This window comes from Aptenodytes forsteri, unplaced genomic scaffold (assembly GCF_000699145.1).
Source record: "Aptenodytes forsteri isolate BGI_AS27 unplaced genomic scaffold, ASM69914v1 Scaffold119, whole genome shotgun sequence".
Lineage (NCBI taxonomy): Eukaryota > Metazoa > Chordata > Aves > Sphenisciformes > Spheniscidae > Aptenodytes > Aptenodytes forsteri.
The window spans coordinates 8,318,309-8,337,780 of record NW_008796165.1 but is presented as its reverse complement, the minus strand read 5'-3'; the positions used below and the strand labels follow the sequence as shown (position 1 = coordinate 8,337,780).

The following is a 19,472-nucleotide window of genomic DNA, read 5'->3' as shown; positions in this document are numbered from 1 at the left end:
GGTAGGGTGCGGCTCCACCAATCTATCTCCCTTTCACTCTCCCAGATACTCCTCAACCTTTCCACCTCCTCCTTCAGCTCTGCCACCAGGCCGAGCAGATCATCCACCTGGTCACACCGCACACAGGTGTTGTCTCTGCTGCCCTCCGGTACAGCTGACAGGCTCAGGCACTCCCTGCAGCCGGAGACCTGGACAGCTGTATGCTTGCGTGAGGGCTCCGTCTGGGTCGCCACATTCCTTCTGGTGATGGCTTTCGGCCAAGTGGAAACCATAGCTGGTCCTCTTCTGGGAGGGCGACGACTACTAGTTGAGTTGGCCTCTAGAGCCAGGCAGGGGACTGCGCCCCGACTCGCTCACCTTCCCTGCATGCCCTCCCTCGTGAACTGCCGCGCAAACTGCCGCGCCACGCCCTTCTGACGCGCCACGTCCTGTTTGTCCGCCCTGTTCTCCATGGGCAAATTATATCGCAATGATAACTTTGTGTTTGGCTGTATTAAAATACATTTTTGGGAGTGAAATACATGAGATCAACTTGACAAATGATTAAATTATTCTACATGACTAATATAATTTGTTTCTGTATCATTCTTAGTGCTATTCACAAATGTGATCAGCAGCCATTTTATATGTATTTTTATATTGTATGGAAGATATCAAACACTGTTAGGCCTAGTACTGATGTCAATAAAGACTCAGTGAAATATCCAGTCTGAAGATTTTTCAATTCAAAAAAATGTCTTTTGGAAATCTACTTGGATTTTTTTTCTGCCAAAATTCATTCCACAGAATGCTTTGTCTTACTTCTACCTTGCAGTGCTACAGTGCTACTTTTTTTTAAATCCACATATTTATGGTTTTCATCTGGGCAGTTTAAAGAAGCTGAATATATCATATTTTGTTACTTATCTGTATCAATCAAACTTTTGCTCTCAGCAGAAAATGAAGTTGGCTTTATTTTGCTGAGTGCTTGATTTCCATTAAGTCATTGATTTTCAGTAATGATTTTACTATCTTTTAATTTCTTCTGAAGTCACATGCAAGTCAATATTTCCATTATTTTGTCCAGGCTAGATGTTACTAATTGACCTGCAATATATATGTGTTAATGGTACCTTTCCCGGTACCCGGTGCCAACTGATGTCTATGTGGGCTGTAGATTTCCAAAAGACATTTTTTTGAATTGAAAAATCTTCAGATTTTAAAAACACAAAATAACTGTATTTATGTGAAAACAATTAAGCATACTAGTTAAGTGAAAAAGTGCAAAAGTGCATGTATGATGAAAATTAGGATATGATTACAGGCTTCAGGGTTTACACAGTAAGTGGTAAAGGTGAGGTAGCTAACACCCATCTGTCGGCAAGGACACACAAAAGATGAAAATCTGTGTTGAGATCATGCTCTGAGTGCTCTCTCTGATACCTCCCACAGTGGCTCCGATAGACATCCCTCAGGGTCCCTATTTATAGTGTAGCTGGTTTGAAAGGATGTCCTTATAGTCACATACATCATGTTCCAGTAACTTTCCACTGCAGTCATAGTTAACTTTTAAACAGAATTTTCCCCAGCACGCAGTGGATGTCTTACTGTGCATATTTACAAGTAGGCAGATCTCATGTTTAATATGTTTGCATATTTATATTCTTGCTGTTGATACCATGGAACCAGTCCTAGAATGGGCTGCTAAATGCTTTTGCTTCAGGAGCTTGAATCCTTAAAGCTGGTTACCCATCACACTCTCATTGAATATGAACACAGCGTTATACTTGATTGCTTTAGTTCTTCCCAAAGGGAACAGAAATATTCTTCTTTTCATCATATTTTTCCACTGGTGGTAGTGGGCCAACATCACTGCAAAGCTCCTTTTGTTTTTAACATACTTAAAAACATCCTTTTGCCCTGTTATCCTTTGCCCTGCTAGTTGCAGATTTTTTATTTTTTTCTTGATATCTTTAACTTGCTTATGCAGTGAACAACAACAAATATGGATACACTGCACAATGGCAATGTGTTATTTGCCTTCATTTCAAAACTCTGTGTTTGTTGTTTCTGGAATGCTGTTTGGCAGCACTTGGATGATGGTGATAAGTTGTCTAACATTCTCTTACGTTAACCATGTAATAAATCCCAAGTTGCTGCTCTGTCATCGGATGTTTTCCAGCTAAGCAGTAACTCAATGAAAAACTGTTAGGTAATTTCATGTGTGTGTTTTTATCTTTGATTGCTATGTAAGCAATGTATGTCAGTGCATTTTGGGAAGTTGGTGATTGCGCAATCTGTAGATGACACTGCAGAAGTTAACAAACTAGCAAAACACAGCTTTGGTTCTTTTCCAATACTTTGTCCTCCTCACCTCTGTTTGCACAGGAGCATGGTCTGCTGCAGCTTCAAGAAGGAGCATCATCATACAGCTTTAGGTCGGTGCTGTGTACCATGCTGTTGCTTTGCTATCATACTTTCATGACCTTTGTGTTAGGTAAGATTGTTTATAATAACTCTTGGATTTGATTAGTTCTTGTGGGACACAGAGGGGAAAAAGATGATTCCGTCACCTATTTGTTGGTGAATTGTTTGTTCATGACCAGATTAAATATAACTCATTTGTGGGTGATTTTACAATAGTGATCATAACTGAAGAGAGTGTCTTAATATTCAAGATGGAGGTTTGTTTAACACTTAAGAAGGGAGATGATGGGGATAGAAAAGGAAGTTGTGAGAACTAAATCTGTCTTCAGTAGTCGGGTGCATTATTTGGAAGGTTAAAATAATGGCTGTAAGTGATGACCTCCTGAATACTTTGTTCATGTTTATGTCATCCCTGACTTTTTTGGGAGGTGATAGCTTCCCACTGAGATACACTTCCCTGTTATCTCCTGCTAAAGCATTCTACAAAACGTGTCGGGCTGCGCATAAGTGAGTTTTCAAGTCAGTAAGCACAATGTTGTTCAGGTCTTCCTGCTTGTTAGCTTAGTGCAACACCAACCTGTATTTATGTCTTACTTATCAGAGAGAGAAACTTACATTTTGGCCAGATGAGGATGGCTGATCAGTACTTTGCATTCCTATTGGGTTTTTTTTTTTCTTTTTTCTTTTCTTGCTACTTTTACCACTTGCATTTTTATGCATTCTAGGGACAGGAAAAGGAAATGTTGAGGAGGCAGAAAGACTACTTAAGCCTTACTTGGCTCGCTATCCAAAGGTAAAATGAATCATAATTTAGTTTGGTATGATCATTTAATGTTTTCTTGCCAAATCTAGACTGTATGGTCAGGTTGAAAACTGTTATAGAATACTTGTATTTTTATTATTATTTATTACAGGGAGCCATATTCCTGTTTTTTGCAGGCAGGATAGAAACACTAAAGGGTAATATTGATGCGGTAAGTAATCCTTTTGCTCTTGGGAAAGTAAGTTTCGAAAGCTTTAGAAAAACTCCTTCAGGAACAATGTTTCCTTTTTGGCTAATGCTTCCTGTGGCTTTGGCCTATATGTAATTTATAGTTTTCAAAATTCCTATTTGTAATTCATAAACTATTTTGACTAGCTTGTTGGACCAGCTTGTTTTGCTACCCTTCTCAATTTCTGGTGATAATCTAGTCCGCCAGTATTAATGACACAGTTTTCTCATTGTCTTTCCTATTCTGAAGAGAGTTGTGCCTTTAATAACATCCAGTGGTAATCCTTTGCCTTCAGGCTGAGTGGAGGGTCATACAAGACTTAAAAGAATTAGGGAAGTGAAAAAGGCATGTCCAAAATACTCTGAGAGTATCAGCTGGTGTGCAGTGCATTAGCTCCCTTGAAATCTTTGGAGCTGCAACAATAAATGTCAGCTGAGCATCTGTCCTTTGACTTTAGTTTCCTAATTTCCCTAGACACAAACATTCTTTTTCCCTATGCTTAGGACTTAATATAACTTCCAAGAATGGGGAGCTCTGTGGCAGGGGTAAACTTGCTAACACTAGGATGACTGTGGAGCCAAGGATCTTTTGTGTGAAGCCAACAGACGTGATTTTGGGGAATACTGGGCTGTTAATAATTTGGAAGTTGCAGGAGCCATGCCGGCAGATCATGGAGCCCCAGCGTCTATTACAGCACTGGTGTATGTGCATTTACACATGATTAAGGCAGTGTTTGGAAATCTCTGTGTTCAGGCAGTTAATAGGTATGAAGAATGTTGCGAGGCTCAGCAATACTGGAAGCAGTTTCATCACATGTGTTACTGGGAGCTCATGTGGTGCTTCACCTACAAGCGCCAGTGGAAGATGGCTTTCTTCTATGCAGACCTGCTAAGCAAAGAAAACACTTGGTCAAAGGTAAGTTAATCGGAACAGGAGGGCAGAAGGCCCTGTAGTATCTATTAACTTTCAATCAGTTTGAGTTGACTTTTTGTAGCTTTGAAGCTTTTGTAGCTTTGAAGATGAAGATTGTAAAACAAAACCTGGTCTGCTGAGGCTCGTATAGAACAATGTGAATTGCAAACATTCAAATCTGAACAGATTATGGGCAAACAGAAATCTTTTGGGCCTGACCTGTAGATGAAGAACAGCTTGTTAAAGGTGTTCTGCTGTGTACTGACTGGTTGTGTCATCAACACGTTGCAATTAGTGGCGCAAGTTGCTATTTCTTTCATTACATTATGGATATAAGCTCTTTTGGTGATGAGTGAGGCTAGCCATGATGGTGCCTCCAGGATAATAAATATAATTAGAAGAGGCGCCTTGCCCTGTGTGTCTGAAAGGGAGAAGCTCTTCCATCCAGAACCCTGGTAGCTTTCCTTCCTTCGTCTTCCCCTGAGCCCCAGGGAAATCTGTCAGAAGGGATTAAGTCTGGCCAGGGGGTGTGTGTGGTTGATTGGAGGTTTGTTTCTTCTTAATGTGATCAGACTATGTGTGTGGGGAGGGTATTTCTGTCTGTTTTTTCTACTACGCATTGTATGTATTGGCCAAGTGGAACCAAAACTGACATAAGGTCCAAGCAGCCAGGTGAGAGCAACTCTCTCAGTGCTCCCACTCGGGTGAAAATTGCAGTACGGACCCCTTGAACCCCTGGGGACTCCAGCAACGCATTCAGCCAGGTGCATTAGTCTGAATAGCTCCCACAGAACTCCCACAGCCAGGGGTGCACCACCTGGCTAAAAGCTTTAATATCCTGAAATGCTGTAGGATTAGTATTAACGTGTATCCTTTTAAACTGTGTGTAGAGTTTTATACTATATTGCAGGGGCATTAGAGAAGCAGAGAAGATGCTTCCTACTAATATGTAATCTACAGTGCAACATGACAGTAGCAAACTAGTAACTACATGAGCTAAATGAAAGATGGTCACGTGTATGCACTGTTAGATTCCAGTGCAAATAAATAATCACAGCTTAAAATATTCTAGAAAAGTCCTGAAACTTACGGTTACTGTAGATCCCTTAAAGCGGTACTCAAGAACTCGCCAACTGTTACTCTCTGCTGTTGCAAGAGTTGTAACGTCCTCTGCTGCTTTGCTTTCCTTGGTTGCTGAATGTACGATTGCTCAGGAATCCCTATGAAATCAGTACTTTTCATAATCTGAAATCATGAAACCCTTCAAAAACTGTTTCATGGTCTCTAGAACCTAGTATTTGAGATATGCTACCAAGTTGTGATTGGACGCATAGACTATATACTAGTATTTTTTTTTCTCTGAGCATGACCTTTTCATGAGTTTCCTAGCATGTATTCCTAAGAGTAATCAAAATTAACTTTACACAAACATTACATTTGTTCTTGGAATGTGGACATAAACTATAAGCTAATACAAAGTAAACAAAGACATACATGATTAAAAAAAATTTCTGTACTCCACTTCCTGAAATACTTACCTCCCGCTTAAAATTTTGTAAGATTACGTCTGTTTGTGAGCAAAAGCAGCAACTTCTTCCTCTTTGTTGCTCTTTTGTGCTTTATGTCAATAATGGTGATGCTGTAAATTCATTTTTCTGTACAGATATTCTTGATTGCATTTGCAGGCTACTTATATTTACATGAAAGCTGCTTATCTCAGTATGTTTGGACCAGATGACTGCAGTCCTTTTGGAGACAGCGAAGCTGATTTATTTAGGTAAAATTTGCTAACTCCCAGTTACAAGAGTTTCCTGTCTTTTCACGGCACAGTATTGGGGGAAGAGAGGCAAAACTATTCATTGTGCAGTTCGGAGGCTCTGTGCAAGTAGCATTGGATTGGTAAGAAATTGCAGAATGAAACATTCCCTTAGACTAAAGTGGACCCTGAGTTCAGACAGCAGATTTCTGCTGGCCTGGAAATACTCTAGAGTCAGGATATTAGGTCTATCAGCCACAGTGGCTGCTGCTGTTGCATGTAATATTCACATTCTTTATCAGTTTTTTCCTTTCATCAAAATGGCATGTAAGATCTGAAAACCTTCAATGGATTATGCTACAAGATATGTGCTTCCTTAGTGGAGACAACATCAGTACAACTTGATTCTTGGGTTTTGAGTCTGAGAGGAATATGAAATAGTTAATTGTTCAAGTGAATATATGCATTACTAACACAGTGAATTAACCTAATTGTAACGTTTAAGCTCAAAACTGCCTAAACTTTGCTGGGTCAAAGAAAATTGATTACTTTGTTTTTTACAATTTTTCTATAAAATCTAAATATCACTTTTTTATATGCTTAAGTATATAAAAGTATAATAAGTATATTATATCAATATATCGATACTTTTCAGGACTTCCATATCTTATATAATCACAAGCAGATTTCACTGGATTTGGGATCCATTACAAAGTGAATCAGTTTGGTCTTTGGGAGAATGGGAGGAACATTGACAAAAGCTAGCTTGCCTCTTTCTTAGTCTGTGAAGAGAGATGGGCCCTTTATAAGTTAGGTGCATCATCTAATTTATTCTTTGGGTGGGGAAGAGTCCCTCTTCCTCCTGCTTGATTACAGAGGAAGCCTAGAGAGATACGTGCCCTGCATAAAGACAGCTTTTGTGAATATGTATTGCTCAGCTTCCCTAGAGGTAGCAATAGCTCAGTGTGTAACAGCTTTTTTAAGTTCTCTTTGGTTTGATTTTTTTTTTTTAAAGTTTGAATGTTTTTTTCCCAGAAGAAAATTTCCTTACATTTTCCTTTAAACTTTCAGGATTGTTCCCAGTTTGAAACTGAAAATTGCAGGGAAATCGCTGCCTACAGAAAAGTTTGCAATTCGGAAAGCTCGACGATATCTTTCTTCAAACCCCATTCCTTTGCCTGTTCCACCTTTGGTAAGTTAGAAATACACACACACACCCCTTATTATAATTTTTTAATTTAGGGAAATAAAACCGAGATAATTAGAATAGTTTCTTTCCATGTTTCTAAGGTAAAACCTCTGCAGGAGACTGGAATGTTCCCAAAGCAAAGCCAAATGAATGCGAGGAATGCTGTAAAACTGGGGCATGCACCAGCCACAGGGAACTACGCCAGTTGTTTGTGACACGTAAATGTGTTGCATGTGTAACTCATTATTCCAGCTATAGACTAGCATGCTCCTAACAGCTTTCTTCTGATTCCCTTTTGAGGAACTTTGCCCTAGGTCTCTTCTGTCGTGTCATTTACTGAGACTACTAAAAGAAGACTTGAAGGTACAAGTTAGGGGGGAAGAAAAATCAAGGAAACAATGCAATAATCGGGGACTGCATGTAAGCATCTATTTAATGTGCCCCTGAATGTTTGCAATTTGGTGCTTTTCAGAGCAACTCATTGGTTCTGGGATGAAACAGCCAAATCCTTTAGCCACTCCAGAAAACCATTGGATACTGTTGATTTTTTTTTAATTCTTTTTTTTTTTGCCTGTAATGCTGGCCAGTTCCCTGTGGCCAGATGAGAACAGCTGCATAAGGCACCCATTGCCTCACTCATGCTGCACTTACAAAAATCTGTCTGCAAAGGAGACGTAAAAGAACATAAAAGGATTTTGACTCCACAGGTTTGCCAAGTGCAGTGGTGTTAACATTTGCAGTGCTTTGAGCTGTTGTGTTTGAGAAACAGATGGATAATTAGTAAATACTCTTTAAGAAAATGCCTGAACAAGGAGAGCCTCTCGGAGACACCAGTGAGTAGTCATTTCTCAGCCCACCAGTTGGGTATGTGACACAGTGCTTCTTGAAGAAATACAGTTGTTACAGCATAGCGTGGGTATTCACTAGGGGCCACTTTCCACTAAGTCATAAGACTGAAATGAGGGAAATAATTAGGTTACTTTGATTTGCCTTTCAGGTTTCAGAGATTGTAAAGAGTAAGAAACGTACACACCAGGGGTTTGGCTGGGCTGTTCTAATGGGATTTTAGCAGAACAGGTTTCTGTACTGAGGGCTCTCCTTGGAGTGGCCAGGCACTGCGTCCTTTGTTTCTGCTGCAGTTGCATTTCTGAGGCAGCAGATGCCGCAGCTGAACAGTTAAAAGCACTCTGAGGATGTGGAACTGGGTGCAGAATCTCATCTCTAGGATTTTTCGTTTCACTGTGAAGGGATTTGCTGAGAGGAGCGAGTCCTCAAGCAAGTCTTAGCTCAGAGATTTAGCCTAGAATAAATGTAGTTTGAGTACTTCTGTGTCAAAACCATGTTAACAAATCTGCACTATATATAGTAAGTTTAGCAGGGGTTTTCCAATCAATAGAGACCAGATGGTGAAAGCAACAGTGACTGGGGTTAACATACTGTTTCATCTATTCTAGCCTGACAGCTTTTTGTACTATAGTTCCAGAACTCAGTTATTCTGTACAGAAATTTTACCTAAAAGCTTTAAATTAGCAAATACAGACTAGATCATATAAATAAATAGAATAAATAACTTGTCATGAGGACCAGCCGTAAGTCTATATAATATTTCCATCTTTAACTTAGTGATTGCTAGTGGCAATGGGCACATTTGCTCTGGTGATATACTCTAAGAGAGAACCCCAATAACAAATAGGAATTAAACCAATAGTTTTTAATAAAATTTACTCTAAGAACAGTTGAATAAGAAAGAAGTTACTTTCTGTGGGAACATCAAACAAACCTGAGGAATTTAAGGGGTTTACAGTTTGGCTCTAAAATTCTGTTGGTTTGTTTGAAGGTTGGCTTAAAGGTTAGGGTTTTTGGTTTTCTTTTTGTTTTGTTTTATTGTCCTGAGATTTCATATTTTTTCTGTGGAAGAAATACGTTGTAGTTATTTATAGTTATTACTGCCCTGGCTAGGATAGAACTGAAAAACAAGAGGAGACCTTAATCAGGGGACAGTTAGCCATGTGCCATGAATGTTTTAAGTCTGTCTGTTTTGTTGGTACTTGCCTTCATGTATAAGAGAGATTGTATTTGCATTCTGTTCAAGCAATCCTCCTTGCATTGTGTGTGGTAAATGGCTCTTTAGTTGTCTTCCAGGGCTAATTTGTTCTGAAAACCAATGTAACAAGTTTTCAGTTGCAATGAAAATATGTTTTGACAAACTGACTTTTTATTTAAGGAATCTGTAACTTTTTCATCACACAGAGATAAACTAAAGTATTTGATAACTGCATTTATCCAGTGCTGTAATTAATGATGCTGTCATTTCTCCCTGACCCTAGGAAATGATGTATATCTGGAATGGCTATGCTGTAATTGGAAAATGTCCCAACTTAACGGAAGGCATGTTAGAGACTTTAATTGAAGCAGAAGAAGCATTGGCAAGAAGTTCAGGTAACCAGTGATATGGTTTAAGCAGGTATTTTGCAGTGCAATAGCTAAAGATATTATCTGTGAATAAAGAGAGACACTCATTAGTAAAGTTAATCTGATCGTAGGAGGAACATAGATAATGAAACCATAAACTGTTTATGCAGATAGGAATAATTTTCCTTTTTAATATAGCCATAACTTACAATAGTAGCAAATGATTTTACATCCACAGATGTGTATTAGGAATAGTTTATGACATGTATTAAAGGACTGTTTATTTTGCTAGATCAGAATCAGCATATGCATTGACTTGATTACTTGGATCATGAAGCTTTGCTATCCTCAGATACTGTATTTCAGTTTTGAAGGATAAATAGAAGGAGACAAGTCAGTCTTCTATTTTAAAAGTGCTGTCAATTTATGATGTGTCCTTGGGCTGAATGGTATTGATGTGTCAACAGTATGCTATAGAAAGCTGGGACACCAGGGATGGGCTTCCTTTGCACTATGAATGAGCATAAGATAGGGGACAGTATTGAACTGGAACAAGCTTTGCTACCACATCTTCTGTCAGTCTGTTAATTAGCCATCCATGAGAAAGTTCAACTGATGTTTATTTCTTGCCAATCTTTCCCAACTCCTATGGGAGCGCAACCAGTCTGCACAGCTTTTCTCACAGAGTTTTCCCTTACTAAATATTTTATCTTATTATTATATACTACCTTCCCGCAAAAGGATCAAGCCCCTATTGACAAAGGAATATGGGCTAAATCACTGCATTGCAGTCTTTGCTAGGACCTTGGTCTTCCTGTGCACATTGTGTTACACAAAATTTGAAAGAGTTGCCTGAAAGACTGGCTAAAGCTATCTCCTTTTTAATTAATCTGATATGCACAGTTGTGTCTAGGATAGGTCCATAAATGTTTCCTTATACAATCCAGGGCAGTTTGTAGGATATGTTATAAGTAGAGAAAATACATACATGTGAACGTGTTCATGGGACAGATGTCCAGAAGAGAGACAACTGATCTGTTTTTTCTTATTATTCTTATGAAATACCTCTTCTGTGGCCCCGAGTCATCTCATTGTGCTCATACTTAGCGTGTCAACTTTTGCCCTCTTCCCTGTTCCTTCTAAGTTAGTTTGCTGCATAGTCTTTGGGCATCTTCCCTGGGATTTGCTTTGGTGACATATGTATGTTGGTGCTTCTGTGGGACTTAGCAATAGAATTGACTCCAATTGTAGGATCAAGGCCTCCAACTGCATAGTCCAAAGAGAAGCAGCAGTTTCATGCAGCTTGTGTCAGCATTTTATCAGCTGGAGTGATAAAGGAAGAACCAGGTAAGGTTTGGTAGTGGAAACAGGGTGACATTCAATAGCACAAGATGCACAGCATCACACATTTTGCAGAAATTCTTATTTGCTAGTATTTCATGAATTGGAAATAAGCAAGCAAGATGAAGATTTTGCTTGTAAACTTTAAGACTAAGCTGCCTATATGGAATGGCTATGAAAAAGCCAGATGTTTTCTTTGAAATGTATCATGCAAAAATTTTCTGGTGAAGAAAGGTTGTTGTTAGTAATGACTTTGAACTAGGCACTGGTGAGGCTGGTAAGACTCTGGGCACTCATAAAAGTATAAACTCAAAAGAGGTGAAAAGAAGGTATGGTAAGAAGATGAAGGGATGTGAGGTGCAGATAGCAAAGTTTGGCATATTTTTGTTTAGCCAAACAAAGGTGGAGGATTGATAAAACACTTGCCTACGAAGAGATCATGTGACTAGAAGTCATGGAAGGAGAAGAGCTATACATACTAAAGGGCAATAAAGGCATAAGTTTAAGAGGTTATAAATTGGACCTCAATATTTCCAAAGTGGACACTTTAAATTAGTTTTTAGGTGTCAGAACAATAAGATTGTGGAATAGCTTCCCGGTGGGAGTAGGGAGGGAAAGAACAGCCCAACAATTTTTAGACGAAGTTTGATCGATTTATGAAAAGCTTGATGCATGTTTGTCTCTGCATTAAATGAACTAAATTGACCAGTTAGTTCCTTCTGTCCTGTGTTCCAGTAAATGGATTGTGCTCACACCTACCTGTGTAAAAGTTTTCCTACAGGTAGGAAAGTCTCTGCTGCTCTAGCATTTTCTAAAATGTGCCATTTACTTCATCTTGCAGCTACAGAATTACTAGCAGATGACCAGTGCGTGATAAAACTGTTAAAGGGTTTGTGCCTCAAACATTTGGGCAAGATCTCAGAAGCAGAAGACCATTTCAATTACATCTATTTAAAGTAAGTTTTCATACCTGGCGTATAGGAGAGCGCTTGAATTTCTCAGTAACTATTCATTTCAAGTAAGAGGAGATGCAACTGTGATATGAATAGAAGGGAGGGACTGCGGTATTTTTAGTATTTATTTCAGTTGCTTTGATATCAAGGAATTGCAATTTTAATTGCCAGTGTTGCTAGCCTTGTATGGAAGAAAAATTGCAAATCTGCACTTTTTACTGAGATATTTTCTCCTTTTCTGGGGACTATACATGCATAAAATTTTTGAGATCCCACTTCCCTTTCCCCCCCCCTTTCTCTTACCAGTCATGAAGAAGCTGTACCCAAAAAGCCAAATACAGTCTGCAGAGACAGATGGCAGCATGATTATACTTGGAACTTCTATACATCATGCAGTGAATGGCATCTCTTTTTGTCAATTCACATGGAGAGAGTTCATAATATTGTAATCTTTTCTAATAATTCCCTGATAATAAAGGCAATATTTTGAAATTCTGAGAAATAACATACTGTGTAGGATGGTTATGCAAAATACACATTTAATAACCTGGAATGTAGCTTTGGATAGAGAGCATGGCAAGTGTCGTAACAGAGATTGATTGCTCCTTCTGATCTTAGCTAATCTCCTATTTATTTGTGTTTGGAGCTGTTAAATGAAGGAAACAATATAGCATTTCAAGATCTTGAGGCTATTTCTTTTCCAATGCAGTGAGAAGAAGGTAAAATATGACCATTATCTAATTCCAAATGCCTTGCTGGAGCTGGCAATACTGTATCTAGACCAGGGTAGAAGAGAAGAAGCAATAAAACTACTGGAAAGAGCAAAGTAAGCAAGTGAAAAGCCTGTGCTGATGTCTGATGGGTCAGTATGGTATTTTACTGGTTAGCAGGAAGCAGAAACATTTCATTAATACCATGGAAACTCATTGTTACATTTATTCAATGGAAGCACGCATGCACTAGTTTTGGTTTGGACCTTTCTAATGGTACACATTATCTGATCGTTCAGTCTGTGACTTACCCATCCATTCTGATAAGAGCAAAAAAAATTGTAAAGATGTTAATAGGAATGTCAAAAGCTTCCATAAGAAATAATCCATGTGTAACAAAATGTAATTATCTTTGTAGTCTATTTACTTCTTCATTTTACTTATTTTCAAAGCTCTGTGTTATGGCTAAAATAGTATTACTCAAATTGATGGCTAGCAGTGCTGTTTTCTTTCCTTGATGAAATACATTTAAGATAATGCTTCAGGTTGCATTTAGTATCTTTGTATTGTTTCATCTGCCTCTGAAAGGCAACTGAAACACCTGCTTTTACTATTCTGTGTGATTGATTTTTCTAGCAAAGTAGGTTTATCAGGAATAGTTGGACTTGATCATGTATGTTCTTTATTATAAAATTAACAAAATACGGGTTTTGCCTCTGGCCGAGCCTTTACTTCTCTGCTGAGCCAAAATTTCGTGCGGGGGGCAGGAGGAAGGAATCCAAACCAAACAACCCTCTCCCTCTTCAGGCATCCTGCAGGAGGGTAGTTCACCTCTCTGCCTGGATCCTGAATGAGTCCAGATGTCTGCATCTTTCCAAGTGCAGAGAGTCACGCCAGTCACTGCTGCAGGTGTTAGCAGCTACAAAACTGATGTCTGGCCCCCAGTTTCAAAGAGGTCAGATAAAGTTTTTGTGTTGAGCTTTTGTCCAAGCCAATCCACTATGCAAGACAGAGTCATGAATCAGCCTATCGAAGATTATACCAAAAGACTGTCAACACAAAAATTAAAATACTGCAATTCTTCATTTCCTATGCTTGTGAGCCTGGTTCTCTGTAGGCTCACGGAAGATATTAAGAGCGGCAAAAATTGCATTAGCAAAACACAATGGAAAGTGTTTCAATTGGTTTCACATTCCTCAAAGGACGCCTCTCCTCCTGTCCTCATTTCCTTTGTTCAAATCTCTCTTAAGAAGAGATCTAGAAATCAATGATTCAGAGCTTCTCATTCCATCTGGTACTTCTATCGCTTGCAGCTCGCCATTGCACCTTTTCCCTGATAGCTCTGTGTGGCTCATGTCGCAGGCCCCCTCGAGGGAAGGTGTTTGGCTTAAAGAAGAGCACCAGCAGACAGCATCTCTTAAAGATTTGTTGTTACCCAGTGTATGGAAAGCTAATACTCAGACTTTCTGTGCTCAAAAAAGTCATGGAAACTGTAATGATATGCAAAAAAACCCCAACAACACCACAACCCTCCCCCCCTTGTTTCAGTCAGTCATTAAAAAAAGTGCAGTCCTTACATTTCCACCTGTAGCTGTTACACTGCACTAAAATGCACAGGGTTTTGTAAGTGTTCAGCTAAAAATGCTGAATGTCTTTGCAGCCACTAGAGGGAGAACGCGTTGTCCGTGGTGGGTTTCAGGACTGCAAAATTACGTTTGCAATTGGCAGGAGTGCAGACGAGCACTCGACTTGTGCATGACGCTTGATTCGCTTGACCTAAATCCACAGACTGCTGCTGGCTTGAATGTTTCAACTCTGGGAGAAAGAGTGGAATGAGATGATAAACAGTTTTGGCTTTGTCATGCATGGAAATATTTCTATTTGTATTACCATAAGCTACAAGCAAGAATATCAGCCTGCTGATGAGAAATCCAGTATCTGCATGACAAAAGCTACTTAATTTAAAGAAAAAACTCCTTAATTTAAAGAAAAAACAAAGAGTTTCAGATCAGCATACAGCACAACCCAGTCACCTCCTTTTCTCATTCAGCCTCTTGGGTGTTGCATACATAAAATTATAAGCTGGTGTAGGATGGGTGTGGAATTCCTTGTTTTCACAGAGAGACTGCCACTGCCATAGTGACAGGTGCTTCCATGCTCGATTTGAATTATGAATTTTGAACTGAAATGCTTTTAAGGTATACAGACTGTTAAGCAGAAACATGAATTAATGTTTAATTAATTAATTAATACTTAATGTTATGTTTCTGTAAAGATGACAAATATCTTCTAAAAGAAAATTAGCATGGTCTAATCCTCTTTGGTGTCTGGATTCTGTATCCATCCTGCAAGAGCTGACATGTTAATTCCTATTAAGTATGATCTGCACTTTCTATGTGTCCTAGGGGCAAAATTTCTTCTTTTATATAAGCTTTTCCATGAAAATAGATTCTTTTAATGTTTCTGTAACTCTTTAGAGCATGACATAGCTACTGGAGACTATAGGCAGATGACACTGCTGTGTCAGCCACTAGATGTTTGTTGGGGGAAGTCCTGCCAGTCTTTCCCCAGGCTGGTGAATTGCTCCTCGAAAGCTGATACAGAGTCTTGTGTATGCCCACTTTCTCTTTTCAGGCTTCTAGGGCAGCAAATCGTCTGGCCTTATTTCTTGCACACAGTACACATCGTTGACAACCACAGGATGCAGATGGGGTGTTTCCCTCTTCTGGTTCAGGACAGCTTCTCTCTCTTGTTTTTTCTTTTCTTTTTTTTTTTTCTTTTCTCTACTTCCTTGAAATGTGTCTGCTGAATTAAGATGAGTCCATCTTATTAAAATGAGAAAAAAAACCCTGAAAATGTATTCAAATTTATCAGCTCTACTTTGAGAGGGAAAAAAAAAAAAAAATTCTGAATGTAAACTAAGTGGATGTTACAGATATTTAATGTGAACTCAATATTTTGATTGAGTGGAACAGATTCAATTACTTATTAAGCTATATTTTTCTGGTAGTTGCCAGACAGTGAACTACAAATAAAGAACAAAGAGCTGCATTGTTTGGCTAGGAACACATGCCTTGTATTTTAAGAGTAGGCAACAAAGGAGCTTGTAAAGAAAGGCTTTTGTGCTGTCTACAGTTGTTTTGCTTAGAAAATAATATAAAGATAACTTGAAAATGTTTAAAATATATATATTCATCAGAGTGGATCTGCTTTTGTTTTAGACAAAACTACAAGAATTACTCCATGGAAACAAGAACACATTTCAGAATTCAAGCTGCCCTGCACCAAGCCAAATCCGCCCCAGAAAATGGAATGCACTCTGGAGCCTCGGCAGTGTCGTAACTTTTTCTTCTTTGATGCCCTGTTTGTTGCAAACTTTGGTGCAGAAAATTACTGACACTTTAGAATTATTTTTCCTTCTCTTTCAAGTCAGCAAGAAACCAAATCATTTAAAATTTTTAAGGTGATGCATAAAACATTAATCTAGTGTAATAACATAGCAAAAAACCTCTCAAACCAGCCATAACCCTGAAAAATATTGTTTTTCCAACAGTGGCTTTTTGAATACTTACATCTGTGTAATTAATTTTTCAATTGTGTGCCTTTTTTCTTGCGTTTGCAACATTTACTAAGCAAGCTACAACATAAAGGGGAACAATTGAAAAAACCAAACAACAAAACTTTAAAGATTCACGGATTTAATCTGTTAGCTATAAATGTTTGTTTGAATTCATACTGCTAGCAGTTGAGAAGGAAGCATCACTTTTTCCAAGTACTCACTTAGCTGAAATGGTGTGAGAAAATCTTAGTGCACAAGAAACATAGCAGGGAGGAGCTCTGAATCCTGGGCGTTTCCAGTTGTGCATAGAAAGCTTCTCTTTACCAGCTTTTACTAGTCACATTTTTGCTTCTGTAAGAAACTCGCTGGTGGAAAAAATGGTCTCCCTTGTGCAAGTATCTTGACTTTTTCTTTGATTTGGTTTTCATGTCAAGTCTGCTGAATGTCGTAGCGGCTAAATGATTTACCAAGGATTTGGTGGGGGCAGGGTGATGACAGTATAAAACTGCATCCCTTCTTCTTTGACAAGTTTAAAAGTGGGAGGTCCTTAGGAAACAGTTTTTTCATCAGAATGAACATGATTTGAATTTTATATCATATTTAAAGCACAAGTCCTTGAAGGTCACTTAAGAAACAGCAATATTGCTCTGGCTGCACAGCAATACAGAGTTACTGTGACAGCCAATTCCTTCTTAAAACAATTGTTCTTAGGTTTGCCCAACTTGAGATGTCCATGTTTAAAGAGATCGTATGGCCATGTTTCCTGTGTTAAGAAGCTGGGGTTGGAGCAGGCTGTCTTGGCACAGTGCTCTGCTTTTCACAAAGGAAAAAAGGAGAGCCCTTTATCTTTTTGCTCTTTATTGATCTTTTGGGGGAATTTCTGTGTAAGGGGCTTTGAGAATAGAGCAAAGAGCTAGCTCTGCTTTCCAATGCTGTCTGCCATAGAATTGCTGCTTTTCTGCACAACTGGTGAAGTCAGACCTAATACATATTTGACTCATGTTTACTGTTCTCCAGGCTAGCTCCATGTTTGTATGCCTATGGTTTTTTGGGGCACACTTCTACCTCCCTTTTGAAAGAGCTTCTTCCCCATGACCCATTCTGATACGTGGAGATGGGAGGTCTTCTGACAGCCCTTTTTCTCCAATGGAGATGTTTGTCAGAAAGATTCATATCTATGTACCTCACAGTGAATGTTCTTTCTAAAGTGATTGTTCCCAGCAGATGAGAAAATTGACAGTTTATAGCTCTGCTTTTACCTCCTCTAAGCAAATGACATTGTTTTATAATTGCAAATTAATATGCAAAGAGACAGAACCACCTGTTCCTCAACACGGAGAACGTGCATTGTTTTAAAAATAGGACACCCTTTATGAAAGTCTTCCCAAGTTAAAATCGTAGATGAAGAATGCATTTTTTTAAAGTGACCTTCTCAGTTAAATTCAGTTCAGATAAATTTCTCAATTCAGATAAAATTCAGTATAGTTATGCTATTTACATACTGCACATCAAAACTTAAGTGTAAAAATTCAGTCATTCTTTGTATAGAATAAAAAGATTCTTGTTCTATTTCATGCATATAACGCCTCTTCTTCAGTTGTGTCCTTTTCAAATATTTTGGCAGTCTTAGCATCTTTTAAGCAAGCAGTGCCATGAAAATTAGCATAAATTGTACTTTGCAGAAAGTGAACAATCCTTCCGACTGTAGATTCATCTCTCAAGGCCACTGCAACACTGTTTGAAATTTCACCCACAACCGAGTTTTGCCTGATCTGAGATATATTGCACAAAGGACATACTGTGCAATATGCAGTCAACTTCCCCGATTCTTTGCAGTGATGAAAATCCTGAGATTTTCATAGTCATCTTTGGTCGAGCACAAACACCAGTCATATCATGGACCTGATCTCCAGCTTCAGCTGACGACTTTGTAGTTAGCCACAATCAAGTAGTCCGTGCTTTCATTCTTGACTTTTTAGCTCCCAAACAACAGGAAATATTCACCTTCCTGATGCAACAACAAAGATTTACGGACTGTAACATTCTGAACTCACTAAAGGAAGGTAACACCTTGCTTGCTAAAGGATGAATGGAAGGTCTGGTACGTTGTCACTGTCTGTGTTTTTCAATGTGTTACATTTTGAATTGCCCACCATTACTCTTTGTTCATCAATGTACTTCATTTTGATTCTCTTCTGTGGTTAGAGATCAAAAACTCAGTGGTGTCAGTCTGGGCTGGAAGGTCTGTGCTGGCATTGTTTTTCCATTGCTTCTCCTGAAGCTGCTGCATTCTGCCTGAAGCAGCTCTCCAGAATGGTAAATTGCTTCATCAGTCTGGAGTCCCAAGTAGAATGAATTAGGGAAATGAATTAGAATGAATTAGGGAAAGCACAATTGGTGCAAGTTCTCAAACAGCTTCAGTGTTCAGTATATTCACCTACCAGAAAATAGCAGATACTCAAATCAAGGATTTTCAGTGTGGCCTAAGATTCAGGAAACGTAAGTACTACTTCAGATGGATATAGTCAACACCTCATTTGCAGAAGCACCACTTCCTTCTGCTTTCAAACTGCATTGTCTGACCAATGCTAGAGAAACCCAATCTGTGTACTAGGCTTCAGCCAACAACTGCTGGTATCAGCTCTTCTCAGTCCTCAGCAAAGCCAGAGAAGTTAACCAAAGGCAAACTACTAACTCACATAGCAGAAAATAGTTTTCTGCACTTGGTAGGACCTTTATCATAAAGCTTACAAACTGTATTTCTTACCTATTTTTTTAGTAGCACTGATAAGTGGTTTCCTGCCAGTAGCTGAGGAGGGGTAGAAAATCATACTCAGTTTCCTGGATGTCTGCAGCAATTGCCCACGTGATATTGCTATGCCATCTGAAAGTGGCAGTGGTCAGGAAGGGAAAAGCAGTAAAATGAGCATCACTTTTATCATTAGATCTGGTATGTGGAATCCATGTCTGTATGGTCTCTCATTAAACTGAAGGGATGATATGGGCTGAAAAACCAGCAGCTTATACTGAGGTCTAATGAGGTGTAACTACATCAACACCTAGCTCCTATAAATAACACGAGATGAGGTAACCTGTTGGATGAAGAACGGTGGGCTGAAGCTGAACCTGGTCACAGGTTTTCTTGATAATCAGAAAAGACTTTGATGAAGCCACAAACACGATACAACTATTGTTATTTGGAAACACGCACTTGCGAGTGCTCAACTAAACCAGTAGCATAG

The 19,472-nt window shown here is 38.9% G+C and overlaps 1 protein-coding gene across 1 annotated transcript in view; it reads left to right on the top strand.

Annotated features, from left to right (window-relative positions):
• Positions 1–16,013, top strand: part of TTC39A (tetratricopeptide repeat domain 39A) — a 41,198-nt gene extending 25,185 nt beyond the window's left edge. The window contains exons 8-17 of the mRNA XM_009287356.2: positions 2,368–2,476; positions 3,132–3,199; positions 3,321–3,380; positions 4,152–4,313; positions 5,996–6,087; positions 7,138–7,258; positions 9,583–9,694; positions 11,850–11,964; positions 12,671–12,787; positions 15,893–16,013. Coding sequence (XP_009285631.1) covers positions 2,368–2,476; positions 3,132–3,199; positions 3,321–3,380; positions 4,152–4,313; positions 5,996–6,087; positions 7,138–7,258; positions 9,583–9,694; positions 11,850–11,964; positions 12,671–12,787; positions 15,893–16,013 — 1,077 coding nt within the window. The remainder of the gene's footprint in view (positions 1–2,367; positions 2,477–3,131; positions 3,200–3,320; positions 3,381–4,151; positions 4,314–5,995; positions 6,088–7,137; positions 7,259–9,582; positions 9,695–11,849; positions 11,965–12,670; positions 12,788–15,892) is intronic.
• Positions 16,014–19,472: the final 3,459 nt, after the last annotated feature.